Raw genomic sequence first — 22,872 nt, 5'->3', positions numbered from 1 at the left:
TGCATAAACAAACAAACAAGCAAAAAGAAAACTAATAAAAACTCTTGACTTTGTCCTCCAGCTTTTTACCCTTTTGTGGTTTCTATTTATATCGTATTGTGCTATGTCTTGAAAAGTTGTACTTATTATTTTTGATTGGTTCATCATTTAGTCTCTCTACTTAGGGTAAGAGTGGTTTACATATAACAGTTACTGTGTTATCAGATTCTGTGTTTTTCTATGCACTTACTATTACCAGTAAGCTCTATACCTTCAGGTGATTATTTATTGCTCATTAATGTCCTTTTCTTTCTGATTGTAGTACTCCATTTAGCATTTCTTGTAGGACAGATCTGTTATTTATGGAATCCCTCAGCTTTTGTTTGTCTGAAAAAGTCTATTTCTTCTATATGTTTGAAGGATGTTTTTGCTGGATATACTATTCTAGGGTGAAAGGTTTTTGTTTTGTTTTCCAGCACTTTAAATATGTCATGCCACTCTCTCCTGGCCTATAAGGTTTCCACTGAACAGTCTGCGGCTGGATGTATTGGAGTGCCATTGTATGCTATTTACTTATTTTCTCTTGCTGCTTTTAGGGTCCTTTCTTTATTCTTGACCTTTGGGAGTTTGATTATGAAATGCCCTGAGGTAGTTTTTTTTGGGTTAAATCTGCTTGGTGTTCTATAACCTTCTTGTGCTGGGATATTAATATCTTTCTCTATGTTTGGGAAGTTCTCTGTTATTTTCCCTTTGAATAAGCTTTCTACCCCATCTCTTTCTCTGCCTCCTCTTTAAGTCCAATAACTCTTAAACTTACCCATTTGAGGCTGTTTTCTAGATCCTATAGTTGTGCTCCATAGTTTTTTATTCATCTTTTTTTGTCTCCTCTGACTATGTATTTTCAAATAGCTTGTCTTAAAGCTCACTAATTATTTCTTCTGCTTGATCAATTCTGCTATTAAAGGACTCTGATGTATTCTTCAGTATGCCAATTGCATTTTTCAGCTCCATAACTTCTGCTTGATTTCTTAAAATTATTTCAATCTCTTTGCTAAATTTATCTGACAGAATTCTGAATTCCTTCTCTGTATTATCTTGAATTCTTTGAGTTTCCTCAAATAGCTATTTTGAATTCTCTGTCTGAAAGGTCACATATCTCTGTTTCTCTAGGATTGGTTTCTGGTGACTTATTTAGTTCATTTGGTGAGGTCATATTTTCCTGGATGGTGTTGATGCTAGTAGATGTTCTTTGATGTCTGGGCATTGAAGAGTTAGGTATTTATTGTAGTCTTCATTGTCTGGGCTTATTTGTAGCTATCCTATTGGGAAGGATTTCCAGGTATTGGAAAGGCTTTGAGTGTTGTAATCTAAGCTGTTTGTTCTTTAGGGGGCACCTCCCACCCAGTAATGCTGTGGTTCTTGCAGATTCATAGAGATATTGCCTTGATAGCCTCGGACAGGATCTGGGAGAATTCTCTGGATTACCAGGCAGAGCCTCTTGTTCTCTTCTTTTACTTTCTCCCAAACATACAGAATCTCTCTTTCTGTTCTGAGTCACCTAAAGCTGGGGGTGGAGTGACACAAGGACCCCTGTGGCTACCACCACTATGACTGCACTGGGTCAGACCTGAAGCCAGCACAGCACTGGGTCCTTACCCAAGGCCTGCTGTAACCACTCCCTGGCTACTGCCTATGTTTGCTGAAGGTCCTGGGGCTCAACAATCAGCAGATAGCAAAGCCAGCCAGGCCTATGTCCTTTCTTTCAGGGTGGTGAGGTCCCCAGGGTAGGTCCAGAAGTGCCATCTGGGAGTTAGGGATCGGAGTGAAAAACCTAGAAGTCTACCTTGTAGTCTATTGTCTTGTGACTGAGCAGACACTCAACCTACAAGATGTGGTCCTTCTCATTCTTCCCTCCCCTTTTCAAAAGCAGAGAATCCTCACCCTGTAACTACTGCCCACCCTGCTCCCCAGTGGCCTTAAGGAGTGCTACCAGACCACCATGGATGTTCCCTTAAGGCCCTAGGTCTCTTAAGTCAGCTTGTGGTGAATGCTGTCTGGCCTGAGACTCACCCTTCAGGGCAATAGGCCTCTCTCTGGCCCACGGCAGGTCTAGAAATGCCACTTATGAGTTAAGTCTTAGAATCAGGGAACTCAAGATCCCACTTGGTGCTCTACCCCCTTGTGGCAGTGTTGGTACCTAAGGTGCAACAAGATATAGCCCTGTTTACTTTTCCCTCTGCTTCTCTCAAGCAGGAGTTTTGCCCCATAGCCACCACAGCTGGTAATGTGCTGAGTCTCACATGAAGCCAGCAAGTCTAAGAGGCTCACCCAAGGCCCTTGACATAGTACCTGGGTATCACTATTGATTATTCAGGGCCCAAGGGCTTTTCAGTTAGCATGTGATGAATGCTGTCAGGACTGGTCCTTTCACTCAAGGCAATGGGTTCCCTTCTAGCCTAGGATGTGTCTAGAAATGTTGTCTTGGAGCTTGGGCCTGGAATGGGGGCCTTATGACTCTGACTAGTGCCCTATCCTGCTGTAGCTGAACTGGTATCCAAGATGTAAGGCAAAGTCCTCCCCACTCTTCTGTCTTCTCTCCTCAAGCAGAAAGAAAAAATCTCTTTTGAAGCTATGACTTGTGCAGCCTAGGATTAGGAGAGGGGCGAAGCCAATACTCCCTTGGCTGCCTCAGATGGTATCTCAGTATGTCACATGTCCCCTCAGTCCACTAGGTCTCTGGGCCTTGTTCAGCCCTAGGACTTGCCTAAGAGTTGCAGTCCTTGAGGCCTAGACTGCCTTTCAAGTTTGGCCCTCGGTGGTGAGGTTTGTGGCCACTCAAGTTTGGACTACTGGGATTGACAATTCCCCTTGGGCTAGGGCTGGTTTAAATGCTCCCTCTATGAGTGGACATCAGCTGAGTTTAGTCAGGTTTTTCTTTCTCCTCTAACAGGACAGTACTGAGTTCAATGCCCCACAATTGATGCGTTCTCCTTCTCCCAGTGCCCAGAGACATTCTCCGCATGATAGCACTGCTGCTGTGGATAGTGGCGGGGTAGCATCGTGATTCAGGACTGATTTTTAATTTATTCAGTGCCTCTTTCAGTGATATGAAGTTAAAACCAGGTACTATGTGTGCTCACCTGAGTTCTGATTCTTATGAAGGTGTTTTTTTTTTTCTTTCTGTGCAGATAGTGGTTAACTTGGCATTTGTGGTGGCTATGGGGCAAAACTCCTGCTTGAGAAAAGCAGAGGGAAAAAGTTGTTAACTTGCCAGGGGGACCATTGGAGGAACTTTCTCTTCTGCCATCTTGCTCCGCCTCTCACCCACTTTCTTTTTCTTCCTTTTCTTTCCTCTAACCTCTTCATTCCTTCCCTCTCTAGATACTCCCCTCTGGCAATGCATGCTTATCTAATTATACTCTTGCTTTAAAAATCCCAGAGGCTGATCTTTAAACAAATGAGGCAGGGAGCCCCCATTGCAGAATCCTCCTGGTTAGAAGGAATCATGAACAACGAATCCATCATCTAGCTGAAGTTAAGATGACGCCAAACAGACCTCCGGACAGGCGGTTACCTGAGATAGCCATCAGAACAAGACACGCAGACCCTACACCACACACCACTCCCACATATCTCCCATACCAAGTTTCTCTTTAAAAACTACTGTGATAAATTTTAAAATTCAAGATGGTACTTTCAAATGCTAGCTCACCATCTTATTGGTTTACTGGCTTTTTGATGAACTGACTTTTCCTCCCACCACCCTTGTCTTTCATGTCTGGCTTTCGAGTGGTGAGCAGCCAAACCAGGGCTCACTTACATTATCGGTGCCCCTAGTATGGGTTCTCAGCACAGCCCACATTTCTTTTTGGAAACCTCATCACACTTACATTCTTTATTTAATATCTGTTTTCCCTTCCATAGCGTACTGCACAAGAGGGCAGGGATCATATCTACCCTTTCACTTCTTTCTCACGAGCTTTCCCTGACTTATCTATGATACTCAACCCATTTTTGTTTGAAGAATGAAGGCATCAGTTGACCGCAATTTCTCTTTGTTCTTTGACTTGACCCTAGTTTTGGGAAGCCCACTTGTGATGCGTGGTTTCTAGAAATCAGAGTATGTGGCTCTTTTCTGGCTCAGCTGCTCTCGGTTTTTGACCTCTGTGGACTTTCCCTTACCCAGAAGAACTCCTCCCCTGGAGGAAGAAGTCTGTAGCGGGTAGGGTGGGGAAAAGCTTTATAAGGAGACAGAACTTTTATATTGCAGGGGTTAGAAAGGGGAAATCTGCACCAAATTCCCAGTGTCGTGTTGAAATGGATAAGCGAGGCCATGTTAAGTTGTCCAGATTGCCTCTCTCACTACCACTCTAGATGGGGGAGGGGAGAAGGCAGGTGAAGATTATTGCCAGTGGCAAAGGAAATGGAGGTAGGTATACCTGCACTGGCTATTCATTGCCTTCTCTGGAAGTCCTTTGAATGTTTCTTTCTAATTGCTATTTTTCCTTAAGATGAAGATACATAAAAACACAGAATTAGTGATTTCCCCTAATACCATATGACTACAAGAATTGAGGTGTCTTCTTATCTTTCTTATCTTTGATCATCTATATATATATTTTTTGCTCAAAAAATATTTACTGGGGCATTCATTGGTCAGGTTTGGGGCCATGCATACAGGATGCAAAGATTAATAGAGGAAAGAGTCTGTTTTTAAAAAAATTATTGGTTGTTATTATTATTATTATTATTATTATTATTATTTTGAGACAGAATCTCCCTCTGTTGCCCAGGATGGAGTGCAGCCCCAGGGTCTACCTCCCAGGCTCAAGTGATTATTATGTCTCAGCTTCCTGAGTAGCTGGGATTATAGGTGTGCCACCACGCCCAGCTAATTTTTGTATTTTTAGTAGAGATGGGATTTTGCCATGTTGGCCAGGCTGGTCTCCTGACCTCAGGTGATCCTCCTGCCTCAGCCTCCCAAAGTGCTGGGATTATAGGCGTGAGCCACTGTGCCTGTCTTGTCTTTTTTTTTCCCCCTGAAATTAGTTTTAAGTCATGAAAGGAGTCTGCTCTCTTGAGGCATCCACATGCTGGCTGAGAAGAAAAAAACCATTGATTTTAAGGTGCGGTACAATGTGGTAGATGCTTTGACAGGTAGATAGGTGCAGTGCTTTAGGAACCCAGAAGGGGGAGGCAGAACTTCTACTTATTATTTGGAAGCTTGTACATTGTTATGCCTTATACAGTGGTTGTATAGTCCCAAAGACTTTGATTGCAGGTTTATAGATATTCCCTATATTAACATGTTTTGGAATTTTCTACATCATCCCTCAGTTCCTGTGAGGCAATGGGACTTACAAGTTAAGAGTAGGGGACCTGTAGGTATGTAGACTTGGATTTCAAATCTGGGCTCCTGCCTGACCTTCCAGCTGGGTGACTTAGGTAAATCACTTAGACTTCCACAACCAGAAAGCAGTGTGCAAGTGCTGGGGTTAAATGACGTGATGGATGCAACACATTTAATGATGCCTGGCATGTAGTAGGTGCTTATATATATATATGTCATGTGATTATAGCTTTTTTTTGGTGGTGGTGGTGGCAGTGACATGAAACTTGTTTTTATTAAGCTTCACGTGACACACACAAAGTTGCTGAATTTTTAAAAATGTGATTTATTGGTATAAAAACCATTTATACATTATATAAATACAATATAAATATTTCTTTAAAAAATATGTATAAGTTAGCCATTTATTTGAGGTAAGCCTACACTTTCCAAGAAATGATCTGGCTCTGAAACAAAGGATATTCAAACTACATAGCCACTTTCCATTGTTATTTCAAAACTAATACATAAAATATTTCAAGTGGTACTTCATAAAAATATAAATATCACTTACATAAATTAACTCAGCTTCACATATTTAAATATTAATAAATTAAAAATAATTAAAATAGTGTCCTAACGCTCATACTTTTAGTTCTCCATAGAGAACAACATAAGTTCTGTGCCCAGTGGACAGGTTTCTGACCAGAAGAAGGAATGTCCATGAACAACAACACTCTGAAGTGCCCATGTTACATTTGCCGAAGAGCCCTCAGGCTGGACTGCAGGAACTCCTTAAAGCTGCGCAGGATGAGATGCGTCGTCATGTCCTGCAGCCACTGGTTCTGCGCCTGCAGCTTCGTCAGCAGGCTGGCATTTGTGGTTGGTTCAGGGGTGGTTATTGCATCTAGATTCTTTGCCTGAAGGAAAATGAAAGCAAAAAGGATTGTTTAAACATTGAATAAATCCTTTGCAGTGGAGGGATGCTCTGGGCTATGGGATGATGTTCAAATGTGAAATGTGGGGTGAATGAGATTAACTGGGGTGCCTGCTCTGAGTAGGATCCTTCCATAGCAACGAACTTCTTTTTTTTTTTTTTTTTGAGGCAGGGTCTCACAGTCTCACTCTATCACCCAGGCTGGAGTGCAGTGGTGCACAGCAACCTCCGCCTCCTGGGTTCAAGCGATTCACGTGCCTCAGCCTCCTGAGTAGCTGGGTTACAGGTGTGTGCCACCATGCCTGGGTAATTTTTTTGTATTTTTAAGTAGAGATGGAGTTTTACATTGTTGACCAGGCTGGTCTTAAACTCCTGGCCTCAAGTGATCCACCCACCTCAGCCTCCCAAAGTGCTGGGATTATATCAGCACTGTGCCTGGCTCACAGCAACTAACTTCTAATCATCCCTTTGCTGTTCTGTCTCCCATTAGACCACAAACATCCTGAGGAAAGCACCACTATCTTTTTCTTTGTTTGGTTTTGTGTTTTTGTAGTGATGGGGTCTCGCTTTGTTGTCCAGGCTAGTCTTGAACTCCTGGCCTTAGGAGTTCAAGGAGTTCTCACCTTAGGCTCCCAAAGTTTAGGGAATACAGGCATGAACCACCAAGCCTGACCAACATCACTATCTTATTTGTTTGTATTCTGTCATATGAAATAATGCCTGGCACATAGTTCATATTTAGTATATGAATGAAGAACCCATACTTAAAAGCATTTTAATATGGGTTCTTCAGTGGCCTCTAAATCTAATATTTTTCTCCAGTTTCCCTCTCACCATCCCTTTAGGATCTGTTGAAAGACCAGTGGTCTGGTGGTGTAAAGAGGACTGGGAAACTTTCACCTTTCCATAGACCCACCAGATGGGATAAGTAACTTATGGAAGGCCTTAAACCTCCAAGTGTGGTCCTGGAATTCTGCAGCATCACCAGGGATATAAGCCTGCTAGAAATATGACCCTGAAACCCACCCAAGGCCTGCCAAGTCAGACTCTACACCACAACAAGATGCCCAGGGAATTCCCATGCACGTTCACATAGGAGAAACCCTGGCTTAAGGCAAACAAGTATAAATGGCAGAGGCAGGATCAGCACCAAGGGTTTCCTTCTAGGCCCTTACTTATTGAGCTTTGGCTCCTCCTCATGCTAGCCAGCAACTCTTTACTCCCTGCTGTTTGAATAGCCAGCTACTGGTGGCCAAAGCCCTTGGTACCTCTTTCCAGACTTGAATCTCTGACCATTTCTCTGAACTAACTCTCTGGTAAAAGGTAGGAAAAAGAGTTGAAACAACTACAATGAGAAGAATGCCACTTGGCAATAACTAAAATCTTAAAATCATTTTATGCCCCTTGGTCTTTGTTTCTGTGGATCACTGGGTGGGGATGGATGTACTTCTTTCTGCCCTTTTTTTTTTTTAATCTCTTGCACTATTAAAAATTGATGTTAAAATCCACCTTAGTTAATACAGTTTAAAATACAGTTATTGATGTCCTTTGCAGAAGAGAGCCAACCAAACAAAAAAAGATTTAACAGTAACTATCAGAAACTATTTCTCAGACTTTTTTGTTTACATGTAGCCTTCTCTTTTGGAAGTGGCATTGCATCCCTGAGTTGTCCAGGACACTGTCTTTGAGCCTGTCTTCCCCCACACCAAGGTGAGGGAAGGAGGACACACTCACCTTTTTCTGCAGGAACTGGATCAGGACTTTTGTACTCATCTGCACAGCTCTGGCTTGTTCCTCACTGCTCTCAAACCTGTTCTGGAGGTACTCTAGGTATACCTCAAACTCCAAAAGACCAGTGATGATTTTCACCAGGCAAGTCTCCTAAGAGGAAAGATGGTGTGAAAATTGGTTATTGCCAGGAGATAGAATCAATTTGAAAAGTTAAAACTGCCACAATTTGACATATTTTCCCTCTGCTCATCTAGAGAACTTCAAGTACCTCTTAGGCAGCATGTTTTTGGACATTGGACAGCATCATTTGAAATAACTAGACAATCAGAGGCCCCATGTAATTAGTTTTACCCAAAGCCCAACAGATGCTAGAATGTGGCAGTGGGGATCCTTCTCTGATTCTCCCCCTTAATGTTCTTCATACACTCTTGCCCTTGTCAATGCTGGGCTGGAACCTCCTTTTATAAAATAATCAGAAGTCAGTGCAGGTTATCTCACTGTGGAGAATGAGCTGGGCATGGAGGGAGGGCAGACCTGGACCCTGCCAGGGGCAGCCAGAGAGGGAAAAGGCCCTGAGACCACCTTACCCAGGATGAACTAATTAACCCTGTGGGAGTTTTAAACATTTGACAGTTGTTAAAATCTCAATACAGTGGGACCATCTCTGGCCATACCTGTCCAAGAATAAACTACCTTTAAAAAAGCTTGAAGTTGGCCTCCTCATGAAATTTACATAACATCTTTACATTTACCCCCTTTTTATTGCTGACTGGATCTATATGTATACAGGCACTGCAAGCAAGAGGGTGAAGTTTTGCCTAAGGAATAGTGAAAAGTGAGTGTGACAAGTTGGTACCTCATTGAATCCAGATTGGAAGCATCCATCTTTTTCAGCCATCTTTGGAAGGTTCAGGTTGTTTTCTGCCAGTGCCTCTTTGCTGCTTTCACACATGTTACTCCTGTTACATGTCTGGGAAAGAATACCAGAATTGTTATCACCTAAGTGCCCCTATAACAAACACCACTAGAGGGCTTTTTCATTGTTCAACCACAGCCAGGAAAGTCTCTAAGAAAAATGAAGCCACAACTCCTTGGCATCCTGGCAAACAAATTCCAGTGGAGTGGGGGGCACACTTGGGTTCAGTTCCAAGCTCACCTGAGACTTCAGATGTGTTACTTAATCCTGAGTCTCAGTTTCCTTATCTCCAAAAACTTTCCTTGCAAATTTTGAAGATTAGACACAATACTTATTTAAAGTGTCTGGCACACAGTAGATATTTAATAACAGCAAATTTGACAATAATTAGGTGAATATAATTCAAACCATAGAATGTTCCAGCTGGAAGGACCTATGAGATCACCTAGTCCACCCCCAGTTTTACTGATGGAGTCCAGAGGTGGTAGGGAATTTACCCAAGATCATGAGGCTGGTTTGGCAGAACCAGAATTCGAGTGTGGGCTCCCAATCTCCTCTCCTGTGTTCTTTTCCTTCTACCAAACAGAACCAAAATACCTTGCATTGAAAGTGGGGAGATGCTTTAACCTATTTATGATTTGCCACTTTGGTGGGCTCTGAGGTATGAATCTTAGCTGGAATGGCTTTGAGGAATCCTAACCATTGAGTTTACATAACCAAAAAGTACTGCATCTGCTCTGAGAAGCTGAACATGCCTTTCAGGTGGCACTTTTCTAGTCCTTCCAAAGCCCAAGGGACAAAAAGGAGCTTAACAGACCTTATTTTTTGGTAAGGGAAAAGGAAGCCCTGAGAAGCAATGACCCTTAGCTCATGCCAAGGGTGGGCATGGATTTCAGACCCATTCTGCATTTTCCAGAAAGTAAAGGAACCTCCTGAGACCAGCAAAGGATAAATACAGAAGTCAGTCTAGTCGGCTCCGTTGGCCTCAAATCTACAGTGCCCTAGAACCCAGCAAAGACCTCCTAATGCGGGCAGCCCCAGTCCACAGACAGGGGCAAGGGGAACGCATGCGCACACGGGCCCTTCAGCCCCTTTGCCAGGCCTACCCACCTCCTTTCTCAGGGCTGAGATGCCGTCGAGGATGTACCGAATGTGTTTGTCAATTCGTTCTGAAGAGGTCAGTGGCTGGCTGTGTGGGGCGGCTACATCTTTGGAATCTTCTCCTAGGAGTACTGGGGCAGGGAAGGCAGCAGGCAACACCAGGAGCAGCCCCAGGGAGAAGGCAACTGGACCGAAGGCGCCTGTGCCGGAGGGGAGCGAGCGGCGGCGTGAGCTGACAGCACAGCTGGGAGCCTGCCTCTGCTGCTGGCCGCCCGCCAGCCCTCGCTGGGCCACACATCCCTCCCTCACACAGGGCTCGACCGCCGCTGGCCGTTCCAGGGCTAGGGATTTCCTGCACTTACTTGTGGAGACGGAGTTCATATCTGGGTTCCTGGAGGGCAGATAGAGCTTCTCTTTCGTTCCTGGTGGGCTCGAGGGCAGAATGAGCCTCAGACATCTCCAGTCTCATATTTATTGGGGCTTGAGACTCTAATATTGAGACTCATGGGAAAATCCCACATTTGATAAATCTTTGTTGGAGGGTTAGGGTGGGGCCAGAGCGGGTGGGGCTGATTGGAAACATTAAGATTGTGCAATGTGACGTCCTTTAGCATCGCAAGACCCAACTAGGGGGAAGAGTGCAGCTTAGGTCGTCACTGAGGCTAGCGCTAAGAAGCAGAATCACTCTTCCTTTACTTTCTTTTTTCTTTTATTAGTGACTCAGCAGTTTGGCATGTCTTGACAAAGAGTAAAGCTGAAGTCATGCACGAAGTTTTACAAAAAGAAAAAAATAAGCTAAAGCTATGTTTTTTGAAAAAAAAAAAAATTCAGTGACCAGATTAACAGGCTAGAATTTAGCATTCCAGTTAATTTGTATTTGTAAAAACTGACGATGTTCTGAACTGAGTTTCCTCTGACTCCATCGCAGCCCCCCAGCCTGGAGTTAGGAAGAAGGTAATGCTACCAGTCCTCTGAGTTCTTCTGTGTTCTGGCTCTCCCTGTGACCAGCTGTTGTAGAACTGCCTGGCCACCCTCAAATTTCGTGCAGTTACTTCAAGGCGTCTCTAGGTGGAGTGTGTGACTCCTTTTTGCCACCGCGTGGCTTCTGCCACTTTCCTCTTCACCTTCTTCAACCCACTTAGAGGAGGCTGGCTGCTGCCCTGCCCTCTCCCAGGTGACCCCTTGGGAATCCTCCCAGTGAGGACTTTGCTCTCTCTGCCAGAAGTTTGCCTTGTGCTGCCAGTGCTCTCCCCATTGCCACCTGAGTCTCTTCACCACTGTTCCACTGGCTCTCCTGGAGCCCTGAAATTACTAAAGCCTACTTGGTTCAGGGAAGAAAGGGGGAGAATACAACTCACCTCTTTGTTGGGGATGTCAAAGGAGGACCTTGTGGCATCTTCTAGAGCTTGTGTTTATAGCTCCCTCTCCCTGTAAGGCTTGATTTGAAATCAGAAGAAGCTACAAGGAAAGTACGGACGTAGGCACGGCTCTGGGCTCTGAACCTGCTTCCCCATTGGCACCCAAAGATTTCTTATTGGGTCAGGCTTGTTCAGAAGCCCTCTTCCCTCAGAAGGTGTCTCTTGCAGGAGGATCCTTGGTCTCATGCAAATGGGCTCTAGACTAGGCTGTCCCTCCAGTCTCCAGAGACCCAGACAACTCTGAGATGGCTTCAGGCTGAAACCAGACTCTTGCACAAAACCAAAACACTTATTTACCAAACATGGTGTTAACTTCACAATCGGTTTCTTTGCTTTGCTAAGAAGAGATCTCTTCAAGATCGATAAAACAGTGACCTCTGTTGGGCATTTACTCAAGTTTTGTTTTGTGCATAACATTTCAGGACCTGCCTGTTGGGGAAAGTGAGGTCATCCATTCTTCACCGATTGTCTAAACAGAGAGACAGTGGTCTTCTGCCGCGGTGGGATTTTTTGGTGTGAAAATGAAAATGGGGGAGGATGGCTAGATGGTTTCACTTTTAGTGCTCTCTGGTCTTAAGCAACGTAGACACTCCTGAACCAAGTTCTCTTTCCTGCATGAAACGAAGCCACTGCTCCCAGCTCCGCAGCCGTGCATTGTGTTCTGTCTATGTGATGTGAGATTGCTTTTGCTCAAATATCTGTTTTTTAGAAAATACAATTCAATGAATTTCAAGTACTTGAACTGAGTGACATAATACAACACACAGATTTATCTTTTCAATAAAAAGTGTTTTTTTAAATAGGAAGTTCGTGTTTATAATAAAATGTTCAAATAGGACATCAGGGCATACAGGGAAAAGTGTCTCCTTCCTATCCTGGCTCCTTTTTTCAGAGGTAGCACCTAATCGCCTGTATTTTCAACCAAACCCTCTGTTATCCTAGCCTGGGAAAGATTTTCTCGTCTTCCCAGCTGTTTGATCCTGGCTGTTACATCAGGGATCTGTGCCCTTGTTTGTTCACCTATAAAACGAGGGTAATAATAGTTCTTCCCTTCTAGGGCTGTTGTGAACATGGAACGTGATGGAATATAAAAAAATTCCTGGCGCATAGTAATCCCACAATACATGCTAGCTCTTTGAACATTCCTTGGCTCAGAGTCTCTGCCTTGGAGAACTCTTCCAGCTTGGCTCTATCAGTTCACCTGGTGTCTTGCCTATGAAGGAATTATGAATGAGCCAGGCTTCTGTACCAGCAATGAGCTGGTCTCCTAATCATTTTCCCTAGAAAAATTGAGATTCTGTGTTTTGTTGAAAATGCCTTATGGTACAAAGTGCAAAATGAAAAATAATAATAATTTTCTCTCTTTTTTGAGAACATTAAGATCCCCAAATCAGGTCTCTTGTTTTAGATAATTAGTCCAGCTTGTGTCTTGCTCCACTAGACTTTTTGCAAGCCTTCCGCTAAGTGTTTTTATGTCAGAAGTCCACAGCCTTCCCTGTGCATGGTGATTGCCATTAATTCAAACTCCTGAGAGTGGCCCTCGAGGGTGAAGGGGCCTGTTGCTTCTGGGGTCAAGAAAGGGCAAACTGTGGGAATGCATGCGTGCAGGGAGCCTGGGGACGCTGTCTGCCCCTGCACATCGCAGCATGGCACTTTATTAGTATCAATGCCTTGGGCTGGAATTTGCTTGTGGGAGAGATGAGCTCTCCCTTGCTCCAAAAACGTTAATGTAACATGCGCAATTCTGCAATGATAGCTTCCTTCCTTTGCATCTCAATGGATTTTTCGCTTGGAGAGCTCATTCCTTGTTTTTTCTTGTTTTGTTTTGTATTTTTTTCTCCTGAGAAGGAGTCTTGCTCTGTCGCCCAGGCTGGAGTGCAATGGCATGATCTTGGCTCACTTCAACCGTTCCCTCCCAGGTTCAAGCAATTCTCTTGCCTCAACTTCCTGAGTAGCTGGGACTACGGATGCACGCCCGGCTACCTTTTGTATTTTTAGTAGAAACGGGCTTTTGCCATGTTGGCCAGGTGGGTCTTGAACTCCTGACCTTAGGTGATCCACCTGCCTCGGCCTCCCAAAGAGCTGGGATTACAGGCGTGAACCACCGTGCCCAACCCCTCGTTGTTTTTAAAGGGCAGTTTTAGGTCACAGCAAAATTGAGAGGAAGGTACAGAGATTTCCCATATATCCCTCCTCCCTGCAACTCTCCCCTGAATTTTAGTATGCATACGTGACCAGAAGAGGCTGTGCTGTCAGCATTTATTAACTAAATACTTTAGTTGCTGGATTGCATCATAGCTGATTTGAAGCGAGCACCAGCTGAGATCAAGAGAGTCCGGACAAATGGGAGTGCACAGGGAGGAAGCAGCAACTTGGCTTCCTATGCCACCCGTGTAGGACTGGCATGTCCTATCTGGATCTCCCAGAATTACCACCCATGACTGCTTTCCTACATGGTGGTGGAGTCCAGTTCAGAATCTAGTAATACATTTGAGACCAAGGGGGAAAAGTAGCTTCCATTTGGTACTTAAGCTCTCAGAAGGAGAAGTGTTCTCCACGTTTCAGGAGTTAAGATGTAGCGTTGTGCTCTTTCTCTAAATTCTGGGGGTTGGAGATGGATGAGTCTGTGATTTAACAGGAGGGAGTACAGCAAGAAAAAAACGGGAAGTCCGGGGTACTAGGGAACTTGCAGTTGCTGTCAGAATGTAGTTTCGCTTGTCACCAAGTCGTAAGAAGTTTGTAAACTGAAACAGTGGGTGATTTAACAGCTTCTTCTGGGATTGAGTCCCACTGAGCAGACACCAGGCTTGAAGAAGGCTCTGGGAAATGTCCTGCTTTGATGGTGGTATTACTTGAAGAGAGAATATTAGGGACATGTGGTATGTCAATTTGGAAAGCGCCAGCTCATATTGGAGGGCAGCCAGGCCTGGTGACCAAAGCTCTTGACAGTTTCCTGCCTGGTCTGGTCTCAGTCCTGGCTTTGCAGCCTCAGCTCTGATGTCCTGGTGCAGCTCCTTGGTCTGGTTAATTCTTGCTCTGGCCTCAGCTTTTCTGATGGGGAGGATGTGCAGGGACTGGACCTAGCTCCTCCTAGACTAGGAAAGGGACACATCTGCCCTGCTGTGTTTCTCATTCAAAACTCTATAGGGAGGTCATCTGTTCTGTGCCCTCGTTATTTTGCTGTGTGACTTACCTTCCCCCTGCTGAAGTGGAAAATCCTAGGCATCTTGGGACGGAAGTAGCCTTTCCCGGGGCAAAAAGTGTAGACTCTCTTTGCCTTGGGATACCCCTATACCCCTTTCCCTGGGTCTCTAGGCCTGGAAGAGAGTGCCCTGATTGCAGACTTTTCTGAAGCTGGTTTGCTGATGAGAAAAATTGCTTTGCTGATTCTGAAGAAGCCCCATTTGGCCCTGCCCCTGTGGCTGGGTAGGTCCCTCAGACTGAGTTTCAGTGCTTTGCCTCTTCTCCATCTGTGGGATAGGCTTTCTATGGTGGTGGCTGCTGGTTCTGCTTTATAATTAGGAAACTTCAATTTGTCAGCTAGCAGTAATATGTTCATTTATTATCACGAGTCATTTGAGCCATCTTTGGTTTCTCCAAAGATCTCAGTTCTCTGAGTTCAGTGTCATAGGCAGAAACTAAGCATGCAAAGAATTGGCTGGTTTCCTCTGCTCTTTTCCCTCAAAATTAAGGTACTAAGAACCCATGTGAAATCATCACATGTAATGGCCAGACCAGGGGATTCTACTGGCCTGGTTATGACGTCTTTTACCTCCCTTCCCTGCCCTTTTGGTTAGTTATTTGCTAAAAAGAGAGTGTCTTAGTCCCTCTGAACTAGCAAGCTGAATCCATGAAGAGGGTTAGGCTATTCTAGTCTTCATGGTGGAATAATTTCCACAACATGCTTTGGACATGTTGAGGACTCTGTAATTCTGAGACATTGGGATCCATTATTTCTGAAGATGGGTACACCTGGATTGATTTAAAATGTTACAGAAGAATTCAGATCCAGGTAAGCAAGTCAAGGAATCATAGGCAATTTCTTCAAGCTATTGAATTCTAGGTTGTGTGTACCCATGTATGTGTGTGGATGTGTGTGGCACAGAGTGGAGCCCTTGGTCTATAGACCTACCATAGATATGGTTCCAAAGGGTGCTGCCCACCTCATATGAGTGTGGCCTTACAGGCCTGGGTACCCAGGAAGCCTGGACCGGCCATCTGCTGTCACTTTTCTCCCAGGCCTGCAGCTCTTCCTGTGCTACTGGATCTGTACAGTGGTCTATGTTGGAGCCACATTACTGTGTCCCCCAAGGGCACTGTGGGATTCCCTGTATTTCTCACCCTGGAAGCCATATTTTCTATGTGCTACTTTTCTGTGGGCGAGACAGGGGTTGGGGAGAGGTGGGGACAGGAGGGAAGTCACCCATCAGCTTGGAAAGTGATCTGGATGTGTGGAAATGGCTTCCTACTGCCAAAGGCTTGTTTGGGGGTTTGCTGCCTAAGCAGTTGCCACCAAGTACCTCAGATCCTCGTATCTCTTTAGGACAACCAATAGAGAGGCTGTCATGCCCACTTCTTCTCTGTGTTAAGTTTGTTCACCATGGGCCCAGTGAAACTACTGAAGACACCAGGTATGCAGTCAGGGGCAAGGCAGGTGTCAGATGGAAATTTGGGTCCTCGGCTGTTTCTGTCTGACATTGTGTGGGCACTCAGTTGGCCAGGCTTGTAAAAGCCCTGTTGCCCTTCTTGACTTGATTTAGATTGCAGAATTCAGAAGGAAGTGGGGGTTTTATACTGCCAGCAAAAAATTTTGGCTGAATGTAGGGTTTCCCTGAATTAGGCTTGTCTTTTTACTGCATTGCCAAATCCTTGGCTGCTAGTGTTTGGGGAGTGTAGCTGTTGGCAGATGAGAGTGTTCAGATGACGATGAACTGAGGATTTGGGGCAAAGTACTCTCCCACCTTAGGGGTTTGCTGAATTCCTTCCTAGCTCCAGGATTCTGTGGTTCTGTGGTTCTGTGGTTCTGTGGATCTTCATGAGCCATGCTTATTAATCAAGAACCTACTCTTAATGAGACTATAGGAACAGGAGTCTCTAAATTAAGAAATACTTCTTGAAAGTCCAAAGCCTGATGCTGTCTTCTAGTTCCCACCCAAGGGCCTGTTAGTGGAAGTGCTTTGACTGGGCAGGGTGCCACCCATTTTGACATGCCCACATCTTGTTGGCCTCAGGGAGACTAAACTGATTCAGGAGATGCTAGAGCCCTGGTAAGGGCTGCTACCTGAAAGGAGGTAGCAAATTTCTTAATTATTATACAAGCTTAATTATTATACAATTAATTATTTCTTAATTATTATACAGGCCGGCCCAGGCTACCTGGGTACCCAGGCCTGTAAGGCCACACTCATATGAGGTATTCAAATTAAGTGTTTTTAATTTAAAAGCAAGTAATACATTTTCAATGTGGAAAGCAGAAAAGAGAGATAAACAAAAAGAAAAAAATTATAAAATACATAATCTTAGTACCCAGTAGTAATCATTGTTATCACTATGGTATAATCATTCTAGTCATTTTTACATTTTTTCATATGTATCTAAGTATAATGGGAAAATGTCATCTATGGCGTTTGATAACCTGCTTTCCCTATTTATACTCCTTTGTATGCGTAATGTTCTGGATAACTCTGAGTAGAGGTGAGGTGAATAATGGCTATAGGTATACCAGTCAGAGTTCAGAGGGGAAACATCAAGTGAGGTTACAGATGACTCCTGCATATGCACACGATTCACTTGTTAAGGCACGGGGAAAGAGTTCATATCTTAATGGGGATAAGATGCATTTAACATAATCACTGGGTTTCCTGAAGGAGTCAACTTACCAGTTGTTCATGGAGCAGTATAATCCCTAAATCAAGTTGTGCAAATTGTTTGGCATCATGAAAATGAGTTTGCAGTTCAGCTGAACTTTGCTTTTCAGCTGGTTCTGGGACATAGCCATGCTTTGGTTGGACCCCACTATGGGCATCAGTAGCTCATTGCTCTTCCTTGGTGGCAGGACATATGGAGAGTGGTCATGAATGATGGCATCATCATCTCTTCTCATCTTGTGTGGTCCGTTACCTCTAATACATTGACATTTCTTATCGAGGTCTTTTTGCAAAGCAAAAAAATGGACACCTTGATAAGGACTTTGTAGTCTTGCAACATTTCTCTCCTTTCCATCTCCACATCTGGTTGTTTCTCCCTCAGGTGACCTCTCACTTATTGTGATTGTGTTGCTTGTGCAAGAGAAACTACATTTCCTGTGGAAGCAGAAGGAAGACCCACCACGACGCAGAGAGCTTCTCTTGATAATGGTCAGGGAAGGAGTTTGAGTGTTTGGCCATGGTCTTGCTTGAGGATTCTGAGAAGCTAAAATGGGCTACCATTGGGTTTTTTAGCATTTCTTCTCTCTCTAGAGCTCATCAAAAATATAATAGTAAGCACCAATGTGGAATAGTTTTGAGGTACTGAGTGAAGTCCTGTGAGGATTCGTGGCCCCTGAATTCTATAACCACACCATTGTTTTCCTTCTAAGGTACTTTGAGTAATTGACATGTAGGATTAATCAGGTATTTAGTGGATGCCAGGTGCTGGGCTAGATGCTTTACACACATTAATTCATTTAAACTTCACTCTGTGGAGGTGACTATTTTATTCTCACTTTATGGATAAGAAACTGAAGTTCAGAGAGGTTAAATGATTTACCTGAGATGATGCATGATCCCAGAATCATGAAAAAGTTCATTAGTCTTTGGGAGAAGAGGTAAAATGGGGTGGGTAAATTGGGGGTAGGGTTGTTAGAAGAAGTGACAAGATAAAAGTATTTCATCTGAGTGAGCATGAAGAAGACCCCAGGGGATTGTAGTCTGGGAGGTGGGCTCAGAGGCTGTTGCAAACATCTCAGTGTGAGACCAGATGGAGGAGCCCAGGCATGGTTGCGCAGGAGCTGGCTGGCTCCGGTTCAAGAGAGCCAACTGTACTGATCTCTTCCCAACTCTACATTAAGTGACTTCTGATGGTAACTTGAAATTAGGGTGGAAACATTACACCATGGAAATTGGCAAATGCTACAATCAGAGCCCTCCCTTCCCTCTGTTCCTCAGTTAGTTGTTAAATATCTTCCAGGACATAAGTGGGCCCAAGGAAATGAAAGGATATTTTGAAGGCAAAATCAATCCAATCCAGAGATTAGTTAAATTGTATGAGTACTATTTGGGGAGTATAAGAAAAGGATGTATCAAAGCCATTAAGGATTATTTGATCTTCTCTCATTTCAAAGATGATTGAACACAAAGCTTTTTAAGAAAAGAGATTGTTCTGGTCAAAGTATGCTGCTTCTATATCTCAGAATGAAGGCTGCCACTTTTATAAACAGATAGGCATAGGCTGCCACCTGAATGAGGGAGAGTTAGGATGTGTGCAGGACACACCTTGTCCTACAGAATTATATGCACTCAGACTTCCCCCAGCCACGCACTGGATCATGGCTTGATGGATCAAGGCAGAGGCTGAGCCCAGCTCTTTTGAGGCATGGGATAAATTAGAGGCAGAAAATTAGTCACAGTGAGGGAGTTTGCTGCTGCAGAGCAGCAGTGCAGGGGCCTAGGGATTTCTGCTTTGTCACTGTCTGTCCCATCCAGGGCTGACGAATGAAGAGGCTGGCTTTGGGGCCCTGAGTGGACAGGATGAGGAGAGCCCTGAAGAGTTCTTAGGGTCTCTAAAGGATTGCTACTTCTTAGATCATAAGTTTACTCTTAACTGTACCAGAATGACAGAACGTCACTTCTCCTAATATTATTCTTGGCATAGTGTCTTTGCTGTGTCCTCCTTATGATTCATCTCCATTACAGTTCTGTTACATATTTCTATGATGTTGCATTAGAAGAACAAACAGTGTCCTTAAATCCAATTCCCTGTCCTCTTCCAACAGTACCCACTGATGACAGGAACCTGACTGGTACTTTACTGTGTGATAGCTAAACTTCAGAATATTGAGTAAAATGTAAAACTCCCTGGTAGAAATTTGGTTCCATTGCATGGCACAGCTCCCAGGCAGGTCACATGAGACTCTATGCTACAATTTTTTTTTCTCTCCAAAGCATGCCAGTCTTTTTAGAACAGTTTCAGTGCAGGGTAGAATGCCGTGACGTCTCTATGTTCTGAACTTCTGTCAAGACTCAGATAATGCCTCGATCCTCCCGGAAGCCTCTGCTGATCCATTTCCAGGAATAGTGCGGGTTCTCCTCTGGGCTCTCCCGCAGGGCCATGTACTGTACTCATCTGTTTCTGGACAGTGTTGTGATGGTACAGGCTCTGGAGCCAAGCTGCCAGGGTTCAAATCCTTGTTCTGTATTTTCTAAGCTGAGGTCTGCTGGGAAGTTATTTAACATCTGGGCTTAATTGTTCTCATTTTAAAAATGGAAGTGGCAGTTGCACCTTATGTCACAGAGTTGTCAGAACCTATGTAAAGTGCTTGGCATCTGCCTGGCACATTGTAGGGGCCCAGTAAAACATGAGCTATTAATACTGTTATTATTTTCTCCCCAACTGATTGAGAGTTTCTTGAGGGCTCCATCTTTCTTGTGCTAAGGAATAGCGTGAATTCGAGTACTTGGTTGGTGCACGGGATGGTAAATGAGTGAAAGCTGGGATTTCCTTGGAATTTGTGTGTTGGAAATAATCATCAAAGATTTAGAAGTAAAGAACAGTTTAATTTATAAAATGTTCTTTGTATGTGTGCTTTTTAAAAGCCATATAAAATATTAAGCTTATTTGATTTACAAATTAGAAACAAAGGTCATCATACTTTATTCAAAAGTTAAGGAAAAAAAATACATGTACTTATTCCATATCACAGGCAGTATGGTTTACTAGAAAAAACATGCATTGCAGAGGCAGACTTGGTTTAAATCCCAGCTCCATCATTTACAGCTTGTGTGGGTTTGGGCAAGGCACTTCAATTCCCTGTGCCTGCGTTTCCTCATTTGTAAACTGTGGCAAATAATACTTAACCATCTGGGGGTGGTTGTGGGAATTAAATGAAATCCTATCCATTAAAGACAGTTATTGGTATATACTAAATTGGTGGTAGATGCTAATTGTTGTTGTTTTGTTGTTGATGTATTAGACAGAGGTGGGGCAAGGGAAACAGAGAGGAGAAGGGAAAAAGAGAGAAAAGCATCAACATAGACAAAGCAAGAAGGGGAAAGATAGCTGAAAAAAAAAAAAAAAAAAAGCAAAACCCAAAATGGCCACCAAAAAATAAAGGCAAATAAAGTGGCTCATAGATTTCATTTGGTTTTGAAATGTTTTAAAATTGTTTTTTGTAGAGACAGGGTCTCACTATATTGCCCAGGCTGATTGTGAACTCCTGGCCTCCTAAAGCACAAGAATTACAGGCATGAGCCACCACACCCAGCCATTGTTTTAAAATGTTATATGTTAAGTTTCTAGTTTTTACATAAGTAACACATACCCATGGCACAAAATTAAGATAACAAAGGGTACTTAGTAAAAAAATTACAAAAAAACAAAAATTACACTTCCACCATGTGTGAGCCATTAGGGGTAACTACTGGGTTCTTGTGATTCCTTCTAGAAATACTCCATGCATGTATAAGCAAAATATTCATATTTCCTAGGATTTATTTTTATTCTTCTACGTAAGTGATGGCACATCAGTTACACTGTTCTACATTTTGCTTTCTTTATTGAATGTGTTTTAGCAATCATTTCTTATCAGGAGATGCAGAATTGCTTCTTCCTTTTTAGCTTTCGTATTCCATGTATTTAACCAGTCCACCATTAATGGGATTTTAGGTTGTTTCCAATCTTTTGTTATTACAGCCAAAGCGACAATGAATAATCTTGTCCAAGTGCGATTTCACACATGTGAGTGTATTAGTGAGATAGTTTCCTAGAATTTGAATTGCTGACTCAAAGGATATGGGCAGTTTTGAGATAGAGACAGACAGGGGTTGTACAAATTTAATACTCCCTCCAGTGATGTAAGGGAACAGCTGTTCCTCATATGTTTGTCAGCATGATACTATCAGTTTTCTTGACTTTGCCAGATTGCAGAGGGAAAAACATACCTCAGCGTAGTTTTAATTTGCATCTCTCTTGTATAAGTAGGATTGAGCACCTAGTCAGGTATTCAAGAACCATTTTTATTTTGTTTTCCATGAATTCCATGTTCATATCTGTTGTCTATCTTTCTGTTGGTTATTGATCCTTTTCCATTGATTCAAAGCCCTTCTTAATATATTCCAAGAGGCAAACATTTATTTTTCACATGTCTTTTAAAATTTATCATTTATCTTTCTGCTTAGTTTATAGTGCTTTTGCCATGCAGAAAGTTTTTGATTTATATGAAGCAGACTATATATATCCTTTCTTGTATGCGTCTAGATTTTGTGACATACTGAAAATGGCCTATTTAGTCTACTTTGACACAATGAAAATATTCTTCCAGGTTTTCTTCAAGTTTCTTTAAATAGTAGGTTTTGAAATATTGGGCAAATTCAGACTATGCTTGTCACACGACAAGATTAACTATTCTTGTTACACTTGATATAAATACACGTACACGGGAAGAAATGTAGGTATCTCTGGAAGGTAGAATGAGAAACACTTCTTTTCCTCTTTGTAGTTTTCTTTGTTTTCCAGGTTTTCTGCATTGATTATGTATTACTTTAGTACTCATAAAAATGTTAATTAAATGCAAGTTTATTTTGCCCATTTTAAACCTTTCTTTAAAATCCTTGGTTCCTGGATCTCTCCGTAGGCTAGTGTTGCCCCCTGTTTTGCTTTGGAAACTGTCTGTTTGGCTTCTACCCAGAATAGCTTTGACTCACTCCAAATGACCTCTTGGTCATTGGCTAAATCCAATGAATCATCCTAGCCCTAAGCTTGACTTACCTGTAGCCCATCTGAAGCTACTGACCACCCCTTCCTGCTTGGCCTGCCTCCCTCCTCTCTCCCTGCTGCTCCTCCTTCTGGTGAATATTCCCTGGGCTGTTGCTCTAGCTGAGCCCTGTACAGTAATAGGGGACATTTCAGACGGTTCACTGTGAGCCAGGTGCTCTAAGTCTGTGTATATTATCTCATTTAGTCCTCATCACAATATTTCTTTTATCTTTTCTTGTCTATTTTCTTTTTTTTTTTTTTGAGACGGAGTCTCACTCTGTTGCCCAGGTTGGAGTACAGTGGTGAGATCTCGGCTCACTGCAACCTCTGCCTCTCTGGTAGCTGGGACTACAGGTGCCCACTACTATGCCTGGCTAATTTTTGTATTTTTGGTAGAGATGGTATTTCATCATATTGGCCAGGCTGGTCTTGAACTCCTGACTTTGTGATCTGCCCACCTCGGCTTCCCAAAGTGCTGGGATTACAGGTGTGAACCATCGTGCCCAGCCTC

General features: G+C 43.3%; 1 protein-coding gene and 1 long non-coding RNA gene across 3 annotated transcripts; one reads left to right on the top strand and one right to left on the bottom strand.

Annotated features, from left to right (window-relative positions):
* Positions 1 to 5,630: 5,630 nt before the first annotated feature.
* Positions 5,631 to 10,493, bottom strand: IL6 (interleukin 6). Of its 2 annotated transcripts, XM_010379716.2 has the most exons (5): positions 10,356 to 10,493; positions 10,003 to 10,193; positions 8,833 to 8,946; positions 7,980 to 8,126; positions 5,631 to 6,228 (listed from the first exon to the last, which is right to left on the bottom strand). In XM_010379716.2, exons 1-5 carry the CDS (start codon positions 10,372 to 10,374, stop codon positions 6,061 to 6,063), a joined length of 639 nt encoding a protein of 212 aa, XP_010378018.1. In that variant the 5' UTR covers positions 10,375 to 10,493; the 3' UTR covers positions 5,631 to 6,060. The 2 variants fall into 2 exon arrangements, with proteins under 2 accessions (XP_010378018.1, XP_010378012.1); XM_010379710.2 differs by lacking the exon at positions 5,631 to 6,228 and having other exon boundaries at positions 6,642 to 8,126; positions 10,003 to 10,466.
* LOC104675227 lies at positions 10,017 to 12,217 on the top strand. The gene is made up of 2 exons (XR_749748.2): positions 10,017 to 10,069; positions 10,922 to 12,217. It is a non-coding gene; the product is annotated as an uncharacterized LOC104675227 (long non-coding RNA).
* The last annotated feature ends 10,655 nt before the right edge of the window (positions 12,218 to 22,872 follow it).

The sequence above is a fragment of the Rhinopithecus roxellana genome, chromosome 6 (assembly GCF_007565055.1).
Source record: "Rhinopithecus roxellana isolate Shanxi Qingling chromosome 6, ASM756505v1, whole genome shotgun sequence".
Taxonomy (NCBI): domain Eukaryota; kingdom Metazoa; phylum Chordata; class Mammalia; order Primates; family Cercopithecidae; genus Rhinopithecus; species Rhinopithecus roxellana.
The sequence above is the reverse complement of the archived record's forward strand: the minus strand, read 5'-3'. Positions and strand labels throughout refer to the sequence as shown.

Bases quoted from the DNA above. Each gene is read 5' to 3' on its own strand.
- IL6 (XM_010379710.2), bottom strand. From the start codon at position 10,374: ATGAACTCCGTCTCCACAAGTAAGTGCAGGAAATCCCTAGCCCTGGAA. The intron at 8,947-10,002 runs GTGGGTAGGCCT...ATTCTTTCCCAG, and splicing joins TCTCAGCCCTGAGAAAGGAG to ACATGTAACAGGAGTAACAT. The intron at 8,127-8,832 runs GTACCAACTTGT...CTTTCCTCTTAG, and splicing joins TCCAATCTGGATTCAATGAG to GAGACTTGCCTGGTGAAAAT.